This window comes from Leptosomus discolor, chromosome Z (genome assembly GCF_034619465.1).
Source record: "Leptosomus discolor isolate bLepDis1 chromosome Z, bLepDis1.hap2, whole genome shotgun sequence".
NCBI classification, from domain to species: Eukaryota; Metazoa; Chordata; class Aves; order Leptosomiformes; family Leptosomidae; genus Leptosomus; species Leptosomus discolor.
In genome coordinates, this window is record NC_141419.1 from 31,112,480 (window position 1) to 31,134,955 (window position 22,476).

The 22,476-nt window shown below is 40.4% G+C and overlaps 1 protein-coding gene across 1 annotated transcript in view; it reads left to right on the top strand.

Annotated features, from left to right (window-relative positions):
* The window catches only part of EPB41L4A (erythrocyte membrane protein band 4.1 like 4A), a 136,949-nt gene that overhangs the window by 109,758 nt on the left and 4,715 nt on the right, over nucleotides 1-22,476 (top strand). Inside the window, exons 14-18 of the mRNA XM_086479612.1 lie at nucleotides 904-987; nucleotides 3,477-3,590; nucleotides 5,422-5,469; nucleotides 9,507-9,584; nucleotides 17,265-17,384. Coding sequence (XP_086335738.1) covers nucleotides 904-987; nucleotides 3,477-3,590; nucleotides 5,422-5,469; nucleotides 9,507-9,584; nucleotides 17,265-17,384 — 444 coding nt within the window. The remainder of the gene's footprint in view (nucleotides 1-903; nucleotides 988-3,476; nucleotides 3,591-5,421; nucleotides 5,470-9,506; nucleotides 9,585-17,264; nucleotides 17,385-22,476) is intronic.

A 22,476-nucleotide genomic window follows, 5' to 3' on the forward strand; every position in this document is an offset into this window, starting at 1 on the left:
TATGCTACTGTATGAGCCTGTGTTCTGTCATGTTTTGAATAGTTATGACCCCCGCTTTTGTTGCTCCCATCTTAAAGAAGGTACTGGAGATGTGGAAAAATGGTAGAGAAATATGATAAGGATAATCAGAGGTATGTGGTGACTCTTGCACTGGGAGAGATTAAATAGTCTGTGATTCTTTCATTTGGAAAAGAGGTGATACAGTTGTTAAAAATGTATTAAAAAAAATTTCTGGGATAGAGTTTGTGATTAGGGAACTGTCATTTATAGGGCTTTTTTTCTTTCTATAAGGACAGAATTAGTGAGGAACACAGGATGGAAGTTTTGAACCAGGTGGAAGTTTTGAAATAAAATGAAATAATTGTGCCATAGTTGAATAATGGAACGTACTGCTGCCAGGCACTATTTATGCCCAAAATTCAAATATGTTTAAGAGATTTTTAAGTAAATCCATGGAAGAAAGTTCCATCAAGAGCTATATAGAATAAAAAGCAGATAAAGCATCTGGTTCAATAGTCTGCTAACTGCAGATTGTGAAAAACTGTGAGAGCATATTGTATATTTGCCGTATTGTTAGCCTTTTTCCCTAAGCATCTGTTCTTGTTTATTCTGAGACAATATTGACCTTTTTTCTGACTCAGTGCCACCATAATCATGAGCTTGTAGATTTTCAGTTCGTGGTTGTTTTTTTTTTCCATTCCAATCTTTCTTTCTAGGAGAGATTCTTCAACATAGCTGCTGTTTGCCCTCTTTCACGTAGCAGGCAAATAGCCATATGCCAGGGTGGGTCTCTGTAATGACTATATACATTTGAGATTAACTTTTAAGAGGTCAGGAGGAGAGAACATGTGATCTGTACACTATGGGTGTAAAATATATATATATATCTGTACTTTTATTTAGCTTTAAAAAGATGAAAAATGAGAACAGTCCAGAAACCCAAAGAAGTAAAACAAGCGCACCATGGGAGGAAAATGGCCCACAGAGGTAAGGCAAGGCATGATGTCTTAGGTATTGTGCAGTGGTAAATATCATGCCATAACAATAGGTTGAAGGATATTGATATAATATATTAATATATTAACAGGGTCACAATAAGTCTGTATTGCATATAAGAGGATAGGTCCTGTCATGGGTAAATAATCAGTTAAAAATTAGGAAAGTAGGTGTAGGAGGAAGTGGTCAGTGGATGAGAGTCACCAGTAGCTTTCCATAGAGATCTGTTCATAGACCTCTGCTATTGAGAATATTTGTCAAAGACTAAAGGGGTGATAAAGTTTGATGTTGGAACAGAATTTTTTAGGATAGCGAGAGTGAAAGTTGTCTGTGAAAAGTGGCAGAAAGACACCTAAAGTATGAGTGACAAGTCACTAGATGGTGGATGATGTTGAGTCAGTAAGTGTAAAGAGAGGCACATGGAGGCAAAAAAAAAAACCCTAGATTTCTGAATAAAATGAGGTGCTGTGTAGTTACAATGGATAACTTCATGAAAACATCAACTAGTCAGAAAAACAACTAGCAATTATTAGGAAAGCAAGAGAACAACATTACACCATTACATAAATTTGTGGATCACATAATTGATTCATGAATTCTGCATGCAGTGCTGATGTCCTTATCTCAGGAAAAAGAAAAGGCTTTGAGAGGGGCAGCAGGGTAATCAAAGGTGTGAAAGGCTGTGCAGAAAATCAGTACAAAGAGCAACAGCATAGGCCAGGCAGGACTCTTCCTTCAGAGTGGAAAAGAGATTATTTCAGGGGATGTGTTCTAGAAGATCACGAGTAGTACAGAGAAAGGAAAAAGAGATCAGGATTGTACTTTTCCAGCATAAGAACTTGGGATATTCAGATGAAGCTGTTGGAGGTGGTTTAAAAGCTTTGAGAAAGGCAGTGGGTAGTGACTTGCTGTGAGTAGACCTGTGGTCCTCCTTTACAAGGAAAGCTGGAAGTTAGTGGATTCCTGGGAGAAGCTGGGTGAGTCATGGAACAGAAATCCCCAAGGGCTTCTGAAGACAGTTGAGCAGCTGGCTCAGTAAGTTGCCTGGACTGGGAATAGTAGCGGACTGAGAGGGCACTGGGAAGATATCATATATATTCAACTTTTTGCTTCCTGTAGGTGGTTGCTTACTGCCACTGTTGGAAGCAGGCCACTGAACTAGACAGCACATTAAGTGTAATGGTCCTGCTTTTATGTGATGATTCAGATCTATACATGACATGTCTTTTGGGGCACCATGATGATTTACCCTGTGCACTCCTTCTGTAAAGATCAAGAGTTTTCAGAGTAAGGACAAGGCAGTGTGCAAATATTCTCTTGCTAGGATAGATTTTTATTTATGATTTTTAAAGAATAAGTAACGTCAGCTTCCCACATTATGGCTCCAGTGTTAAAACTGCTCTCAGGATAGCAGGAAGTTTGATCTCCCAGGAGCCAAAGAATGGTAGGATTAAGTTTTTGTAAGTCCACCTATTATAAAGGAGTATGCCATTTTAGACATATACGCAGACTGTATGCTACATAGAGGCTTTCACAGCTTCTAATAATAATTCTCAATGAGATGAACTGTGGCAACTTTTCAACTGTGCAGAGCACAGCTGTCTTGGAAGCAGGTGAAGAAGGATGTATCCAGTTTGAAGGCCAGAGGGTTTTAGGAAAGCAGAAAGAAATATTTTAACTGGAATGTAGTGAGGATATCAGATTTACCACATAGTTGTTGTGAAAAGGGCTAAGTAATGTTAGATAAAGATGTGTGGTTGAGTTTAGTATCCATCCTCCAAAGAGTTGTGGAGCATCAGTAGACCACCTTAGAGTGATATATGCATTTCATTGCAGGCTCTGTTACACTGTTGGAAGACTCCTTACGCTGCTGTAGGAAGGTATCACAGGATAATCCATACAAGCATTTGATAGTCTACATGTAATTTGGTAACAACCCAAGCCATTGGGTCCCACCCAGCCTTAAGTACATAACCTGAAGCTTGAAACACCTCAACACCATTGGCAGAGGGCAGTGTGGATGAGCAGCAGAGAGCTGGAGCTAAAATTGTTTCAAGATCCCAAGCATTGGCTCTGTGATGAAGGTGTTTGCTACAATAGGAACAGTGTTTTCATACTTAATATAAAATATAAAGAAATATATAAAGAATGGAGGTGCATTTGAATGCCTAGCTCTGGGTTGGATAACTCATACTAAAGCACAGAAATTTTATTATGCTGAAAGAATAGGTATATACTTGGTTCTTACATTATGTAAGCTTAGAGCTGTTGGCTTGGCAATGCCAAGAGGTGTCTCTCCTACGTTTTCAAGGTTCAGTGTAAAATACTTATTGTTGGAAAGCAGTACCATCTGTATTTACATAGCATGTGCGCATATGCACATACATGTATAGCGAATATATAGGTAAGTCCCTTTGTGTCTTGCCTAACTGTCCTGGAAGTTTTAAAGTCATCTGTTTGCTATTCTTTTTTAACCCTAGTGGGCTGTATAATTCTCCCAGTGACCGCAATAAATCACCAAAGTTTCCTTACTCTCGGCGACGGAACCCATCAGGTGGCAGTGAGAATGAGTCTGGGCAGCCAGTCCGGAGGAGGTAAGAGCCCTGGGATTAATTACTGTTAGCTTCTCACAGTAGAAAGCTTGAGGTCTTGCATGCTTTGTGTTCGATAAAGGCTCTTGGAGACACAGGTGGGTTTTGGGAAAAGGGATGCTCTACGGGGCAGTTGTTAATCTAAAAATAAAACCTGAGCAAGAATGCCAGATCTGCTTTTGGAAAGGAAGCTGTGGTCAGACTTTTTGCTTGTGTGTTGTTCTGGGTACTGGGAAAATGATACTAAAAATACAAGAAATTGCATTATCGGCACGTACAAGATTCTTCCAGTTGCTGCAGCTATTTTTCCCTGGTGAAGGGAAGGATTTATCGATGTCACTTGTGAAACAATGAGCTTCTAATACAGAGCAGTATTTTGGTTTAAGTATGTTGCTTTGCTTCAACACATTGTACATTGCAGCAAAGATTAAAGGAATTAGCTGTAAAGCTGTCTTCAACAGTCCCATGTGTGAACTACTTTACATTAAAGAGGATGCCAGGAAAAATACAGCTATGAGATACTTAATGTGTTTTTAATGGGTGCTGAATTGAGAAATGTAGACAAGTAACATTAAATGGATGGAGATTCTGCGCTGTGTGTCCTGGAGTATGTCCAAAAGGCAAATTACAGGGACAGTTCTGAAGTGATAGTTTTTAGAGACTACATGTTACCTGGGATGGTTTGTCCTGCTGAGAAGCTGCTTTCATTGCTAAGGAACCCTGGTGCAATGATCTGTTGTGACGTGTAGGCAAGCATAGCTAGTGTGCGGTGGTCATCACAGTCTCCTAGAAGTGCCTGACAAGCCAGCACCTGGGGCTTACATCTCCTTCTGACATCTCTGAAGTGATTACCTGTTCAGCATTCAAAGCCAGGGTTTGCAAAGGGGTCTCTGACAAAGCAGCTGTATCTATGAGGAAATCTATGTCGATGTGGAGCTTTTACCTTTGTCCTGTGCCAGACCTTTTGTCTGCCGTCAGCTGTCTGGAATAGGAGTGAAGGAACTCACCCATGGTGTAAGCTTAGTGAGCTCATGCCTGAGATAAAGTAAATCAGTGTAGCTCTCTCTGAGTCAATGGAGTTATGTTGATTTGCCCTGTTGGAGAGAGCCCTTTTAAGTGTTAATAGCAGTGTGTTTTCTGAATGGATTTTCTGATTCATTGCTAGCTTAGTAGTCAGAAGGACTTGTTGGGCTCTGGAAAAAAAAAAAAAAGGAATAGAGAGATGTGCAGTGCAAAACTGTCTGTACCAAGAAAAGAACAGTGTTTGTGCGCTATGGAGTAGGAAATATTTTGAGATGGTTTCTCTTGGGCCATCACACTAACAATATGTTTTTAAAAGTCTTATCTCGTATGTGAGACTGTGAAGACTGACAATAGTACGTAGATTCTAACCTAATTATGTCTTCCTGAATCTTGGATCTATTCATAAACTTTCCTTTTTCAACTGTTTAATGACAATAGCTGTGTTGTTTATGCAGTCTTTACTGGAATTAAGAGGAAAACATCAGGCTTTGCTATGCTGGAAACAGTCAAGAACTCTAAATCCAGCATACTATGCTTAACCTTGCAAGTCATGGGTTTGCAATGAGACCTTGAATGGGATCATGCCTTCACAACTTGTTGTAACACTGTCCTGAAAAGTTTCAAACAAGCATGTACCCTTTTTTCTCTGCCTTAAATCATGCTGGGAAAAAAACAAAACCAAACCAAACCAAAACAAAAACTTTGTAAAGTTTTTGTTTGTTTGTTTTGTTTTTTTTTAAAGGTGGGAGGTTTTGTGTATTTGTGTTAAGTTACCTGACGGTATTTCAGTAAAACTTCCTTAATATCACAGGAAAAATCAAAACAGTGGTGAAGATTCAGATTTAAAGCAAAGGAGAAGGTAAATATATAAACTATAGCAGCCATGAAATGATAGTGATGATACTGATCATAGTTTAGTTCCTGCATCCCCTCCCTTCCTTCCTTCTCCCCCATATTCTTAAATGTTTAAAAGGCTCATTGTGTTCCACCCATGTAATATTTTCTTTCCTATCTTACTTTTGCTAAAATGGTCGGTAGCATAACCTCATCACAGCACAGTTTCCTGCAAGCTGCCTTGCACATTGTGACTACACCATGCTAGAAGCAGTTTGCGGAAGTTTACTAAAGGCTTGTCTGCAACTTGAAAGTCAATTCCAGAAGTTTTAGCTTTTGGATTTTGCATCTCCAGCATCCCAGTCCACTTTTAATTAATCTGTTTTGAAAGCAAATGTACTACCCTTTGAGATGAATTGCACTGCAAAATGTAGGTGCAAAGGCATATGCAACTTCTTACGGTCTTCTCACTGTCTTGTGCATTTTTTGCTGACTTTTTTCTTAAGCTTTTTTTTTTTTTTTTTACTGTGCACTCTTGACTAGTCACATTTCCAACTAAAATGCTGATGTGAATTCAGGTGTGCCTTTCAACAGCTTCAGCTTTTCGCAGATTTTTGCGTCTGGAGTTCTCTGGTGCCACATCTGCCTGCCACGACTCTGTGCTGTGCTTCTCCTTGCTCCTGTGCATCTGCCCTGGCTGCTGGAAAAAGGAGACAGTTCAGTGCATTTCAGGGTCTCTCGAAGCTTGCAATGGAGAGGAGGCACTCCCAGGACCTAAATCACTGCTGCAGCATGGGAAAGGAGCTCTGGCAGAGATACAGACATCTCAGGGACAATCACAGGAAGTCTGGGAAAGTGCTCATGTACTTTGCACCTATTATAAGATAATGGATTATTTTTTTGAAGGGTGTTACCATTACAAGCTGCCAGTGATAGTCCTGTGGTAGATGTCCAGCACATAAAACTGAGAGGATTTAGTTAGGCATCTCAGGCAGAAAACCTCAGTGCTCAGAAAGGACCTCTTCCCAAAGGCGGTGCCTGCTGCATTACATTACAAACGTACAGGTTTGTTATTGTGTAATGGCATAGACCTTCTCCACTTCCTCAAAATTTGGCTACTCTCCTCTCATTTTAATGAGAAAAGGACTGCACCAGAATATGAGCCTTCTGAGTCAACTGTTTCTCTGAAATACCAAATCCTGCAACCCAACCCACCCCCAAGCCCCCTCCTGGACTCTTATTTGTTGTGTGTCTTTTGTCAAATGGGCTATGCCTTCTTTCTTGCTCCTTGTGTCAAACCATATACATATACCACCTGCCAAATATCAAATACATTGCCTGACCAAGAAAACATGAGTAGAAGGATGAAAGGTGCTTTGTAATTGTCAGAGGTCAGGATGATCTAATGTGTTCTTGCACCTGACTCAGGAAACCACCTTTGCTTCCATTCTTGGTGTTTTAATCAGTTCAGTAAAAGCTGATGTTTAATATTCAGGGAAAGATAATATTCTGACAGCCAGCATAAGCAGCTGCTACGCAGCTGCCAGCTCAGCAGCTTGTCTCCCTGCAAGTGGTTTCCTGACAGGGAACACAAAGTAATTTGATGTGCAGTATCCAAAAGGTGGATCAGATTTCCATTCCTGAAAACCTAGAAGAAGGCTTATCTTGAATTTGAGCAAATAGGATGTTTTGTCATGCACTTCTCCGGCCACAGTGTGATTTTTGCTGCCTTGGTACCTTATGGAGTAGACTACTTAAATCAGGGTAAGAATATACTTCAAGTGCTGAGACATGTAGAACAGAGTTTCTCCGATGAACTGGAAGTGTAAAAGAACAGTGTTGCTTGGATGACCTAGTAATGTTGAGATTCAAGATTAGTGGAATATTTATTAAACATCTGATAAGATTTGGAGGGGAAAAAAGGTATACTTTTGGGCATGTAAGGTCTGCTGCAGTTCTAGGGCATTTATTGCTCTGAAACCTATGAACACACTTGAGCCAATATTTTGGACACCATCTTTTAATCTTCCTTCTTCCTTTAGGGTTACATTTTTCTGTAGTAACATACATCGTTCTTATCCTCACTTTCAGCTTCACCCAGAAATGTGTGTTTTTACCTGAGAAACTGGCTATCATGAGCCTCTCCATGGTTTTAAATTATAAGCCATGATATTTGGGGATGGGGAGTGTTTTCTGCTTCTCCTCTGGGGAAATTTAACTTTTCCAAGCCTATTCCTTTCAGACAAGCTGGACCAAACCCATTTTCCTAGGCTTTAGTTGTCCTATTATTCTAAAACATTTCTGTTTGAATGGGAGCTATTTGAGTTAGTGATTTCCTAGTTTAGGAGAGGGGGGAGACCAGATTTCATAGACTGACACAGCAATTTGATAAAACCAACCATAATTCACTGGTAATGTGAGCAAATTCATGAGACTCTCAGCTGTGCCAGAAGGACATCTGTAACTGTGTCCTAGTTTCAGAGGCAGAGGGTAGAGTGATGTGGCCCTGACCAGATAGGACTCTCAGGGGAGATCTGTGCTGCAGTTATTCTGTTCCCTAGGAAGTCTCTCTTGTCTTCTCTTATCCTGTTTGGGCTTTTCTCCCTAAACGGTTAGAACATGCAGTGAGCAGGTGCTTGTCAATAGCATCCAACCTTGTCATGAAATGCTTCCCCTTACCAGTTACCTACATCTAATGAACTGCCTTCACTCCTCAGCTTGTTTGAGACGTAGTTTAACAAATATGTCCTCTTAGAAAGTGGTTTATCAAAGAGCAAAAAAAAAGCCAGGAGGCACAAGAAAATATGTGTCTTTGCCAGCAGCATCAGGAGTTATCCCTTATATCTCCTATTTTATGTCTAGAGACCTCAGAAGAAAATTTCTGTTTTCCATTGCAGCAAACCACCACCAATTCTAACTCCTGATATCCCAAATCCTTATAGGCCAGGTCATGTTAATATGGGATCAACTTTCCCCATCAGATGGGCCATCAGTGGTGCAGAGAAACATGTCTTTCTTTGGAGGCATTCAGAGACGATCATCACACTAAAGAATGGTCAAACAAGTTTTGATAAGAGCCACATTTTTTAGGACCTAGCCCAGTGGTACAGTAAGAGTCCTGGTTTCTAGGACCACAGCCCTGACAGCTGGTCTGTCTGCTCAAAAATGCAAAAATGTTGATAGTGGCAATCAAGGATTTAAGGGTCTCAGAGGGTAGTGGCCTCTGCTGAGAGGAATTTGCCTGTAGGTAGGCATATGGCTGTTTTCTTCTTGAAGTTCAGCATCAGCCTGCTCCACCAGTCTTATTCAGTAGTACATAATCAAAGCATAAATATCACCTTACCATTTGAGCCTTCACATTTATAGAAGTAACTACTTTATGTCTTTTTTCTCACATGATGCACCATATTTGTGGCTGTGCATGGGGTCATCCCAAAGCTGTGCTGATACACAGACACCTGCCAATGTGTGCACTTCAGCCTTTCTGTATTTATAAAGATCAGTAGAATCATAATGTTAGTGGTGTTTCTTCCATACAGCCTCACAGGTGAAAAATTATATGAACTTACTAGAAGCCATGTGGAAGTTGAGGTGAGTAGAAAAAGACATATCTGATGAGCATTTTGGTTTGCCTCCAAAATCAGAATTACTGTATCATTTCTGTTAGGTGTCCCACAATATGCTAGAAGAAAAGAGCCAGAATGCATACAGTTCAAACATAAAAAATTTCACACCTCAAAGAAACATTTTACTGTGGCATATACACAAAGAATGCTGAGAGATAAAATAAGACAAACACACAAAAATGCAGTGCAATGATTCAAAACGAAAATAGCACTCACCTGACACTGTGTCTGAGTGTACTACTTTTGAAGAAGTTACTCCCAATCAATTAATGAGAAAAGATCATATGACTTTCAGGTGTAGAGAAGCCCTTTAGTCTTTTAATTCTGATTTTCCTACTGATATCTTTGCAGTGTTGTTCATTCCTTGTTTACAACTTTAGTACTTTTGATGTTAGTAGATAAGTTCATCTTGAGATGTTGCTTTTCTCCTCTCCAGATCACGGTCTCGCTGTAACACCAGCAGTGGCAGTGAATCAGAAAATTCCAACAGAGAGCATCGGAAGAAGAGAAACAGGTGAACTTTATATATTTTAGACATAGAGACGTGAAACACAAACAAATGGAGATGGACTTTTCTGAGATAGACCTAGTAAGAAGGAGTCTACCATGTTTTATATGTATACAGTCCTCCTGAGGGAGCTTAAGGTCTTTTTTTGAATAAGAGAGATAATTGCCAAAACAAATATACATCACAGGTGTATGCAATGAATTAACACTCTCCCGTGGCTTGGGAAGAACTCATTAACAAATTGCAAAATCAAATATGAGACACGTTTACAAAAGACTTACAATATTAATGCAAAAGGAAAGTGAATAATGGTGATGACAAGATATTCACAGCATATGCTTAAATACCTCAAAAATGTCAAGTGCGTAATTTTAGCAGAAAATAATCTTTTGAGGTGAAGAGTTAAAATACTTTAATGAATCTGAAACTCAGTGTTGTTTTTAAATGTATGCGTTTAGTTGTATAAATATTTTTATTTTCCAAAATGTACAGTGTGGGGCTAAGCCCAAAATGTTTACAGCATTAGCTTTTAATAGGACAACAGTAGTTAATATCAAGTGATGCTAGCAAGTTTTGGGGTTTATATTCAATTTTTTTCTTGTTGCTGATATGAAAAAATTAGTGTAACAACTGATTTATTGTAGCAAAATATTTCCTTTAAAACTCCAACTTTATGTTGCACTTGAGATAACATAATTTCAGAGTTATTTATGAAAACGTATTTTTATAAAGCACGTAGAATTTCTTTATGTTGAATAAATAGCATAAGAGAAATGTCACTGGACAAAAGAGGAATTGTTTAAAGCAAATTTTCTAAGAAGCTGTCTGCACAAGCTGCCATAGTTTCTTGTTGTCTCTCATGCAGTACTGTGAGTGATGAATGATTTTCAGATTATTTGGAAGCACTTAGAAATAATTTTATGCTAGATAGTGCTGCGGAAGTACACAGTATAATAATATTTTAAGCATGACTTGCAGTAGTTAGAGATGCTAAAAAATCACTGTGACATCCAAATGGGCTGGAATGAAGCATATCTGAGCCATGAGATTTCTTTGGAGTTTACTTACACTAGAGCACAGTCTTGTGAGATACTCAGCTAACAATAACCTAGTGTGCATGGAAGATTTGTTTTCCAGGTGAACTCTGAACTTTGAATGAAATGCTGAGTATAGTTTCAGTGATCAGTAGGTAAATGGTATTTTGTATCCCTTTTTCTTAGAACAGTCTTGCCAGGTTTTGTCTCCTGTGAAGCTTCTTATCCACAAGCAAGTGAAGGAAATTAGAGACTGACCACAAGAATGTTTTTAAGAGCTTCTTGCAATATAAAGATTGAATTGTAAGAAGGATTAAATACTGTTTTTCATTTTCCAAAGAATAAAAGGGACTTTAACAACCCTTCCTCACCTTGTGGAAAAGTGCTCAAAATTAAAAAGAAGAAACCTTTTTCACGTTTTCAGATTTGTGAGATACACCAAAAATGATAATGTTGCAGCATCTCTTACTATTAGGTGGTCACTTGAAATCAGACCAGATAAAAAGTCATTATCGGTGTTAAAGTAAGCAAGTACTAAATGAGCTGGAGGTCTGAGACTTGTTCCTTGTCATCAGGTGAGCAAAACCACCAACCATAATGAATTTCTCCCATTTTGTTAGCAGCCACAGCAGGAATATAATAATCTGAAAGGGCACAGGCAGTGGATAGCTTTCCTGTTACCAGAGCTGAGCCACCTCTGACGGGATTAAATGGGACAACATAATGAGGCTTTCAACTGCTATTGTTCAAGTTTTACCCATTGCACAGATTAATAATAATTAATTAATTTATTCCCCAGTGCGATAATCGGGTCCCTGGCACAAACAGATATAAAGTTGTATTGCTTTATTGGAATAAAATGACTGAATACTTACATTACTCAAAAGGATCTACTTCTGGTCATAGAAGAGTAGCATATATTGTTCACATGAGAAAAGATTGCTGTGAACTATTTATCAGATGAAAACAAATAACCAGAGAAAAACAGAAATGCAAGTGAGAACTTCTGAAGGTACAACACTGAAAAAAAGGTTAGGAAGAACATCTTTATGAGGTCTCCATCAGTCTTTGAGGTTTCACTCTGTCATATGAATGTTTTATCCCAAGCAGATGTTCATACGAAATTGAGGAAGAACCTACAATGAGCATATTCCAATCACAGAAAAAACGTATTTGCTTTTTTGAATACTGTGGTCAAAATCTATTGTGTGGATAAAAATATATTAAACTAGTAGACAATGTGTACTTGACTTGTACTTGTACTTGTACTTGTACTTGACTACACTTAGAAGATCCACCTGATCAGAATCACAGAATGACTGAGTGGTTGAGGTTGGCAGGGTCCTCTGGACATCACCTGGTCCAACCCCTGTGCTCAAGCAGGGCTACCTAGAGCCAGTTGCCAAGACCATTCCCATACGGCTTTTAAGTATCTCCAAGGAAGGAGACTCCACCACCTCCCTGGGCAACCTGTGCCAGTGCTTGGTCACCCTCACAGTGATGAAGTGTTTCCTGATATTTGGGAGGAACCTCCCATGTTTCAGTATGCGCCTCTGGTCCTGTCACTGGGCACCACTGAAGAGAGCCTGGCTCTGTCCCCTTGGCACCGTCCCTTCAGGTATGTATATACATTGATAAGATCTCTGTGAGCCTTCTCCAGTCTGAATAGTCCCAGCTGTCACAGCTTTTCCTCATAGGAGAGCTGCTCAGGTCCCTTCATCATCTTAGTGGCCCTTTTCTGAACTCTCTCCAGTATGTCCATGTCTGTCTTGTACTGAGGAGCCCAGCACTGCATACAGTACCCCAGGTGTGGCCTTACCAGTGCTATGTAGAGGGGAAGGATCACATCCCTTGACCTGCTGGCAATAATTTGCCTAATGCATTCCAGGATCCCATTCAGCTGCTTTACTGCAAGGGCATGTTGCTGGCTCATGTTCAGCTTGGTGTCCAGCAGGACCTCCAGGACCTTTTCTGCCAAGCTGCTTTCCAGCTTGGCAGCCCCTAGCATGTACTGGTGCCTGGGATTGTTCTCCCCCAGCTGCAGGACTTTTCACTGCCCCTTATTGAACTGCATGAGGTTCCCTTCAACCCATTCCTTCAGTCTGTCCAGGTCACTCTGGATGGCAGCACGAGCCCCTGGTTTATCAGCCCCTCCTGCCAGTTTGGCATCATCTACAAACTCGCTGAGACTGCACTCTGCCCTGTCATCCAGCTCATTAATGAAGATGTTCAACAGGATTGTACACAATATTGACCCCTGGGGTACACTGCAAGTTACTGGCCTTACTGGTTACAGTTTCTCTATGGGGATCTTGTGGGGAGACAGCATTGAATGCCTTCCTGAAGCCCAGGTAGACAATATCTACTGATCTCCTCTCATCTACCAAGTCAGTCATTTTGTTGTAGAAGTTCTCAAGTTGGTTGACTTCCCCTTGGTGAATCCATGCTGACTACTCCTGGTAACTCTCTTGTCCTTCATGTGACTGGAAATGGTTTCCAGGATTAGTAGCTCCACCACCTTTCTGGAGATCGAGGTGAGGCTGACCAACGTGTAGTTCGTTGGTGCTCCTTCTTGCCCTTCTGGAAGACATGAGTGACATTTGCATTCCTCTAGTCTTTGGGCACTTCTGCCAATTGCCATGATGATTCCGAGATCATTGAGAGAGGCCTTGCAATGACGTCAGCCAGCGTCCTCTGCACCTGTGGGCCCATGGACTTAGGTATGGCCAGTTTGCTTGAGTCTTCCCTGACCTGATCCTCTTCCACCAAGGTTATGTCTTTCTTGCTCCAGCCATTCCCCTGGTCTCTGGAGCCTGGCTGAAGACCAGTCTTGCTAGTGAAGACTGAGGTGAAGGAGGCATTCAGTACCTCAGCCTTTTCCATATCCTGTGCCACTAGGTCACCTGCCTCATTCAGCAGTGGGACCTAGCCTTCCTTTTGTCACCTGTGTGCTTATAGAAGCCCTTTTTGTTGTCTTTGACATTCCTGGCTGGATTCATTTACATTTGAGCTTTGGCTTTCTTAACCTTATTCTTGCATGCTTGGGTAATATCTCTGTATTCCTTGCATGTTATGTGCCCCTGCTTCCACCTTCTGCATGCTTCATTTTTGTGTTTAAGTTTTGCCAGGAGCACCTTGTTCGTCTGTGCAGGCCTCCTGCCATTTTTGCTTGACTTTCTACTTGTTGGGATGGACTGCTCTTGAGCTTGAAGGATGTGATGCTTGAATCCTTGGGCTACGAAGATGATTAGAGAACTGGAGCATCTCTCTTATCAGGAGAGGCTGAGAGGCCTGGGACTCTGTAGCCTGGAGAAGACTGAGTGGGGCTTACGAATACCTGAAGGGCTGATGTCAAGAGGATGGGGCCATACGCTTTTCAATGGTGCCCGGTGACAGGACAAGAGGCAACAGGCACGAACTGGAGCACAGGAAGTTCCACCTCAACATGAGGAAAAACTTCTTTGCTCTGAGGGTGACAGAGTGCTGAAACAGGCTGCCCAGGGAGGTGGTGGAGTCTCCGTCTCTGGAGATATTCAAAACTCACCTGGACACGATTCTGTGTGAACTGCTCTAGGGGAAACTGCTTTATCAGGAGGACTAGATGATCTCCAGAGATCCCTTCCAACTTCTACCATTCTGTGATTCTGTGAATATTAACTAGCTTTCTTGTGCCCCATTTCCCTCAAGGCCTTATCCCACTGGACTTTTCCAAGGAGATCTTTGGAGAGCCCAGAGTCTGCTCTCTTGAAGTCCAGTGATGTGATCTTGTTTTTTGCCCTCCTTTTGCCTTTCAGGGTCCTGAATTCCACCATCTCATGGTCACTGCAGCCAAGGCTGCCTTTGACCTTCACAATCCCAATGAGCTTCTCATTGTTGTACGTTGTACCTAAATGATAACTTTGCATTCAGATATTTTGAATGAGCTCTCAACAATCAAGTCTTCAGAGTTGCTTAAGTGAATTTATCATTGCATAAATGTAGCTTTCTATCATATCACCTGAAATGGGGAAAAAACATCTCTAAGTCAACAGATGAGCGATGACAGTCTTATGACTATCCATTTTACCATCAAATCTTCCTGCAAACAATGCCTAATTTGTCACTGTAATAGCTATTAATCTCAGTGGGATTTATTTCACATGCCAGTAACACGGACTTTTTTTTTCTGTAGGGCATACATCAACTTGTTCCCTTGTGGGAGCAAAAAGTGAAAAGAATGAAAAGAAGGTTGTAATGGATTTGGAGTACAAGTGCAATGCTTTTTTTGTCAAAAGTATCTTTAAAAAGAAATTCAGGTTTTGAGTTAAAATTCTTTCTGCTTTTTTTGTTGTTGTGGTTGTGATCTTTGTTGCTGAAGAGATAAAGATTTTGCCCCAAAATTGGTATGATTTATCATTGCATCTAAATACTGTATTTTATGTAGAGATTGTGTTACTTTGGTCATCATTTACGTTGTTAAATGTGAGCATAGTACCTTTCTTTGCAGCTGCAAAATGAATGCTTTATTTCTTCATATCTCCATCTAGTAGAGTTCTGCTGTGGTACAATGGTACTTCGAGCGCACTGACATTGCTTGTTTTAATAGCTGCCACACTCTATGTATTTAGATTTTCAGTATTTTGCTCAAATTAAAGAAATAACTAACAGTGGTGAACACTGTTGTATGTTACAACAAGAAAGGAGGCAGAGTAGAAATATGAAGGACCTGGGGATAAATGAATGCATTGCTCAGGACAATGCTTGCCATACAGCAGTAGATGCTAATCTACTAGATGAGTAGAATGGACCATAGCAGAAATGATGTGGTTACTCCTTTAAAGAGAGGTCATTCATGGTCACTGTGGAAGCATGGCTTCAGCCACAGAGGTGCAGGATCTTAAGTGCTCTATGCCAGAGTACAGACCTCGTGCTTTGCTGCATAGTGTGGTTTCCTGAGAAGAATGAATAGATTGGTTGTTTTATGGCAAGCATCCAAATGCCTCCTTCAGAGCATGGCTGTCTACTTGACCTGTTAGGAGTTCTCTGGGAGAGATGGGGCGAGGTACTGGCAAGCAGGCAGACCCACCACCCACAGCAGCAGCGCTGGTCTGGCAGCTGTTTGTCTTCTTTTTGTGTAAGTGACTGCCATATGTGGGAGGCAGTTGATTGTGTTTATTCCACGTGGGATGATTGCTGTCTCCACAAATTGGATTATTCGGGATGAAAATCACAATTCATTACTTGCTGCCATGTGAGTTCTACTAAATCCTTAGACAGAAGTTTATGTTAATCCCTGTCACCAGATTATAGGTTTAAAAAGACTTGCTTAGAAATCAAAACCTGATGTTCCAGTCTTCTCCAGATGCTTAGAGTTTTGGTAGAGTTGTGGCCATTTATAGTAGTTGGGGATCCAGCTCAAAATTCATTATGCATCTGAGGGAAGATCTGATTAAAGGAAAAGCAGCAGCCTGCATAGCAAGTTTAGCCTGATACAATTCAAAACTCAAGGAGAAAGGTACATCTGTAGTGAAGAACAACAACAACAGCATGCTTTGCATTTCCTACTAGTCATGTCTCCAGTGTAATTCCTTTATCTCTGTTGGCTTGGCTGTTTGTTTTACCTGTCAGTCTTCCCATTTTTAGTTCAGCTCCTCTCGCTTCTTCAGTATGCCTGTCATACTATCCCATCAGAGTACCTGCTCTTGGAGTGATATTTTCCAGGGTTGTTCCTAAATACCTGCTGAATCTTAAGGTCACTTCTGGGACAAAGCATAGCCATTTGTTCCACCTTAGCACTTTATCACACCCCTCATATCTGCAACCCCAAAACTGCGAAGCATTTGTAGAGCTTTGAATGGCCAAATGCAGACATGCTGGCTGATGTGGCTGGTTGTGTCATTGTAGAGTTACTTCAACTTGCTAACAAACATGCTGAATTTATAGGATTTTGACATTTGATTTAATCTGTACTACATTCCAATAACGGATTCATAGGCATTTAAAAAAAAAAAAAAAAAAAAAAGAAGAAGAAATAAAAGGCATATCATGTTGTTTAGAAGCAAGAAAGCAGAGACAGGGGCTGAAGCCACAGGGGATGGTGCAGAAGAGGTGCAATGGTGGGATTTATATGTGTTTGGGGTAGCTGGGGAGATCTTCATGCATCCTGGGCTTTGTTGCAGGTCAGGGTGAAGGGACTGCTTCCTCTGAGCAGGAATTCTCCAAGGGCATCCATGGGGGATTTTCCCTGGATCCTAGGAAGGTGCATGCTGCAACAAAGTATTTGGAAAAGTTGTAGTAGCAGACCTTTGTATCAGGATGTGGGGCTTACACTTGCTGTAGATAAGATGGGCTCAATTATGTAAACAGGAAGAAAATCTAGATATTTGGCTTGGGTTGGGAAGAGGAATTCAAGTTGTGGGCCCGTTCTTGAAGGCCTGGGTAACTTCATTTTTGGCTTATGCTGTTTCTAAGTAACAAATCTGTGACTCTTCTTTGATACAGGTTCTTACATTTTAATGTAGTTTGGGAACATCAATTAAAATTTAGCAAAATGAAAGTTAAAAGTATTGCATTGCAGAAGCTGGATTTTTGTGGGGAAAAAAAATACCCCATTGCTTCTCAGAGTATCCTGCATAAGAGACCTCAGAGTGAACTCCTGGTACTTCTTTTGCAGATTACGGCAAGAGAATGACATGGTTGACTTGGCTCCTCAATGGGAAGCTGTGCTACGGCGACAAAAGGAGAAGAACCAGGCGGACCCAAACTACCGGCGATCCAGGCACAGATCTCGATCGTATGTAACCCTTACCCTCTTTGAAGTGAAAAGTAAGGCTGCTGTAGCATGTTAAAAAGCAGGAGGAGTATCTCCAGTGTGGTGGTGGCCCTCAGCTGCTGAGGAACAGAGACCTTCACATGGCACATTGTTACATTAGTAGATTTGTCTTTGTGGTTGAACTCCCTTCGTTTAGCGACTTGAATTTTGGAGCACAAATAACGCAGGAAGGGCTTTGTAACAGAGCTGGTCAGGAACTCTTTCCATGACCTTGGATGGAGTCCTGGATGGTTTTGTAGCTCATTGAACCTTAGTTCTGTAATGAAGACAGCGATTCTTCTCTTCGGGGCAGCAAGTCCATGAAAACATTCAGATTTTGTGTGGTAGGTGCAGGCATTTTTGTGAGATGTGTGTATGCTTGTTTAATCATATAATGTCTGCAGTATTGTTCAAGATGAGACCAGCTGCTGATGCTCCATGTCAAATTCCCGTTAGCCAGCAGCAGTCAGTGATTTATTGCATCCTGATGTCAGGATTTCCATGATGGAGCCCTGCTGCCAGGCAATGCCGTACATGCTGACAGCCGTTTTTGATATGGTGAAGTTGTCAGCTTCTAAGATTCATTTTCTCAGACTAATGAAAATGCTGGTTTGTTTTAGTCTGTATTTTTCTTCTAGTGGCATGTTTTGGGGGTATAGCCACACTGTTTTGTATTATGTTTGTGTCCAGCTTAATCTGTCCAAGCAACAGTCCAAAGCAGCACTAGCACCAGCATGCCCAGCAGGCAGGGCAAGGCCAGGCTGGGCCAGGCCGAGCCAGGGGTGTCGAGCAGTGCCAGGAAAGCAGCCATGAGGCACCGGGAGAGAAGTCAGGAGAGACTAATCTTTGAAACTGTATCCTCACCCTCACTGACTGGCTAACATGGATGAGTTGCCAGCCCTGATGCTGACGGTGTAGCGTGTGACCTCTGTAACACACTTACATAGGTACTTCCGGTTAATGTCTTTTCTTGAGTTTACCTTTCATGTTACGACTTACCAAGAGAAACTGTATAGTGCCTTAAATGATTATTTCATTCATACTGATTGAACCTGTAGCCTGTGCTAAAGTTTCCAGTATTAAAATCCACTGGAGTTCTGTTTTCAGTTGCCGTGTTGCTAGAACTTGTTTCGGTCTCCAGTTTCATTGTATACAGTTTTCATTCTTTTATGAGAATGAAAATTTTCCATTAAAATTCCAAATGTTAGAATTCCTACTTTAACTGGATTTGTACAGACTTGTTCACTTACAGCTGCATAAAAGTCAAATGTTATTAGGTGTGATATATTATTAAAATTCAGGAATATTAAAGCTCACTTGTATGGAATCCACAAAATATATCTTTTGATTTACATCTTTTTTACTATATACAGAAAGTTCTGTAAAATAGGAAATGTACTCAATTCATAATGGGTAGATTAAACTTATAGCCAACTTTATTTTTTCCCATAGGCCAAGTACATTTCATTGCTTGGACAGCAGGGGCTTCCTCTGGTGGCTAACTTACGAAATTCTGAGTTATATTTTATTTAAACTACTATTAGCAAAAAACGTAAATGTGTAGCATCTTACTTAATAAGGAAAGGTCCTAGAGGAAGCAAAAAGATGAGGAAATCCTGAAGATTTTGGATGGCTTCTCATTTCTTTTCCCTGTTGTGTTAGTGATGAACATATTCTTCCTTTTCATCTCATTCTTCAGTTTGAAAAAACAAAACCAAAACAACACGATAAGGCCAAAGCTCCAAGTATGGCAGAGATCCTTAATATACGAAAGTAGCAACTAAAAAAATAAAATGGGAATTCCTTTCAAAGTACTTTGTAAAAGCCATTTAACTGTTAAACTACAGTAGGTTATAAGAGCATTTCTTTCATTTAGTTTGCCTCAGCTGTTTGCTTACATCACTGGATGCATGTTGGAGGGAAGGGAAACATATAATTCCCTAGGGCGTAGAGTATGATTGGTTTTGTTTCTAAATCTGGTCATATGGTCATTTCAATTTTTACATTTAACAATTGGCAAAAAAAAATAAATCTTCATTCTAGTAGTACAAGTAAGTCAGATTAAGTTCATTATTGCAGTCAGCTTAACTAGAGGTTCTCTCTGGAAGCATGAAGTAATGGCTGAAATATTCATTACTGTGCCTGGCACAGTGCATTTCATTTGTTTGGTAATGAGTAATATTAATCATTGGTGGAGGTGAGGTGGTGTCTCCTTGGTCTCAGGAATAAAAATATTTGACAAGAATTTGACCTTTCTTTCTTCTAAAGGAGTCAGCAAATAGAGAGTGCTCCCAGTTCTAGTTCTACAGGGTTTATTTTCAAGAGTTCATGTAAAACATCTGTGTAGCCAAGGGGCTTTTTTAATTAAGAAGAATGGCCATTAAAATTCCATGACTATTTAAGTTTACAATTTGTGACTCAAACTGAAATATTAATAAGGGTACAGATGCAGACACAAAATTAATGTAGACCTTATTAATGTGTAGAGTTGTTCGAGCTTGTTAAAATGAAATAAAAATAAACAAAAAAAACCCTGGAGACTCATCGCTTACTGGGAATTCCCATTAGGTTTCTTGTGCATTAGAGTATCTGATCAGTGTACAAATTGTCCAGAAGCTATTGATTCAGATACTGCAATAGGACAATCTTAGTATATTGTATATGTCAGAATATACAATATGTTCTAAAACAATTCACAGTAAAAATATGAAAACAATGAGGGATTGTGAATCTGGCTTCAAAAATTTAATAGAAGGATTGCTTTGTTGTGGGCTGTTAAGAACTATACAAACATGAATTTCCTATGCACTATATGCAATAACTACATTTAATCTTAACAAGACCTTTCTTTATCTGTATCATATTTCTAGATATTATTTTGTGGGGAGTTAACCTGAATAAATGCTATGAGGTTATCACAGTGTGGTAGTACTTCTTAAAACAGATGGAAAATAAATGATGTCAAGATGGGAATTCATAAAAGCAGTTTGCTCTGAGGAAACTTTTTTTTTTAAGCTTCCTTATTAGTGTAGTTGCAGGGGTGGAAAGAGGGAGAATGTCAGAGATCACAGAATTAAATGCCTGGAGTTGTCCACAGAGAGCAGGAGGCACAGTTCCTAAAAAACTGAGAAATAAAGATAACTTATTATTTAACCACTCCCTTTCCACACTGCCCCACAAATTAGTATTTCTTACTGTAGGTGAGGCCTCGCATGTGATAGGTAAAATGTAAGGCCACATCCTGAACTGTTATATTTCCATGAACAAGTAAAAGCCATGAGCTGATCAGGTGGGTCAGTGGTGAGCACAATACCGTGCTTTGTGGGGATCCTGGGTTTGGGAACCACCTTGAGGCTTTGCTTCCTTAGGCAAACTAGGACTTGTAAGCGTTACAAAGCCTCCCTGGAGAAGCTGGCGTTTTTTCAGGGAGCTTTTGCATTCCCCCCTTCATGATTATTCAACCTCAGAAGAGGATGCTTATCTTCCCAGCCCCAGGGTGAATGCAGAGTTTGCAGCTGCTATTTTGTGAGCAAGGGTTGCATGGAAGGAGAAAACAATTCAAAACTGAGGCATTAAAAAGGCTGTTAAATGCCACTGCATACCAACCTACTGCATCAGGGAGTTAAAAACACCATGGACAGATGTAAGAAGGAGGGAAGGAAAAGTAAATGCAAGAAGGGAGAAGGAGAGATAGGAGAAGTGAAAATCAGAGAAAATCAAATGCACTATAATAAACACAAACACACAATGCCACAAAAACCTCTGAACACTAAGAAAAATTGGACTGCATGCTACTCGTAGCTGTTGCTGAGCCATCAGAATGGGCAGCAGAGCTGTCCGTCAAGGATGGGAATTGTGTGGGGTGGCTGCGTCACACTGCCTGGAAAGCCATCGTGACCTTGGAGCCTGAGAAAGTTATGGATTAGTTCATATTTGTTCCACTAGGGAATCACAAATGTAAGGCCATTTCTCACCCTTCTGTCTCTAGTATTTATAAAGCAGTAAAGTAGTATCTCCCAGTACTTCTGCAAAATCTCAGAAAAAATACTCCAAACAACGAAACATTACAATCCCTAAATACTCTGCCTTTACATCAACTGTAAAACATTTACTGCAATATAGATATCTCTGAACATTATTCATAGGCTGAAGTCTGGCAATGAGCTAAACACAGAAACACTGAAATCAGAAAACAGTGAAACTGTTTGTGTAGAGAGCAGTTTGGAATTATTTCTGATATGGCTCTCACTAAAAATTTATAGATGCTAAAGTGCAGAACTTTGCTGTCCTCCTTGATCTTCATTTAAATTTGGATTATATCACTAGTAAAGCATCTTTGAATATGACAGGCCATTTTGTTTAAGGAAAAAAGCGATCTGTGTGTTCTGATGATGTAAGACAATCTTTGAGAATCAATGACTTCAGTGGGAGTCAGTATTTATGCATGCTGAATCTGTCTGAAAGTTGCATCTCTTGCATTTCAGCTGGTGTGGAACAGTCTAGCTGTTGACACTGACTTTATATAATCCCTGAGTCACCTGATCTCTCCATGCAAATGTAGTCCCTGCCACTGCGTAAAATGCTTATTTAATATATTACTCTGCATGGATTTTAGTGAATACTAGGTGCAACTTCAGCAACAGTGGTGGTCTTGCACTAGCCCTGCAATAAAATAAGGTAAGAAAAATAAAAATAAAGGAGATCCAGTTTGAAGACAGTATATTCTGGAAGTCAGTGGAAAATGTGAGGCATGCCATTCAGGCTTGCTTTAATATATCTCTATGTCTGCAACAGGGAGATCACAATTTTGGCTAAGTCCTTTCTCTGTGGATTAAATACGTGCTAAAATATTTGTGTGCATGAGTATGCATGGTTTGTTGGCTTGGTTTGTTGTTGGTTTTTTGTCCTGTACCTTGCAAAGGTAAACCAAGTGAGCAGAAACCCTTCTTGGAAATGATCAGGAAGCGAGAAGCTGCACTGTGATTGCAGCTGAGCAATGGGTCCTCTTTACTGGTTCTCGCTGGGAAAGGCCAGTGTGTCAGCCTAGCATGGCCTGTCCCTCCTCGTGCCCACA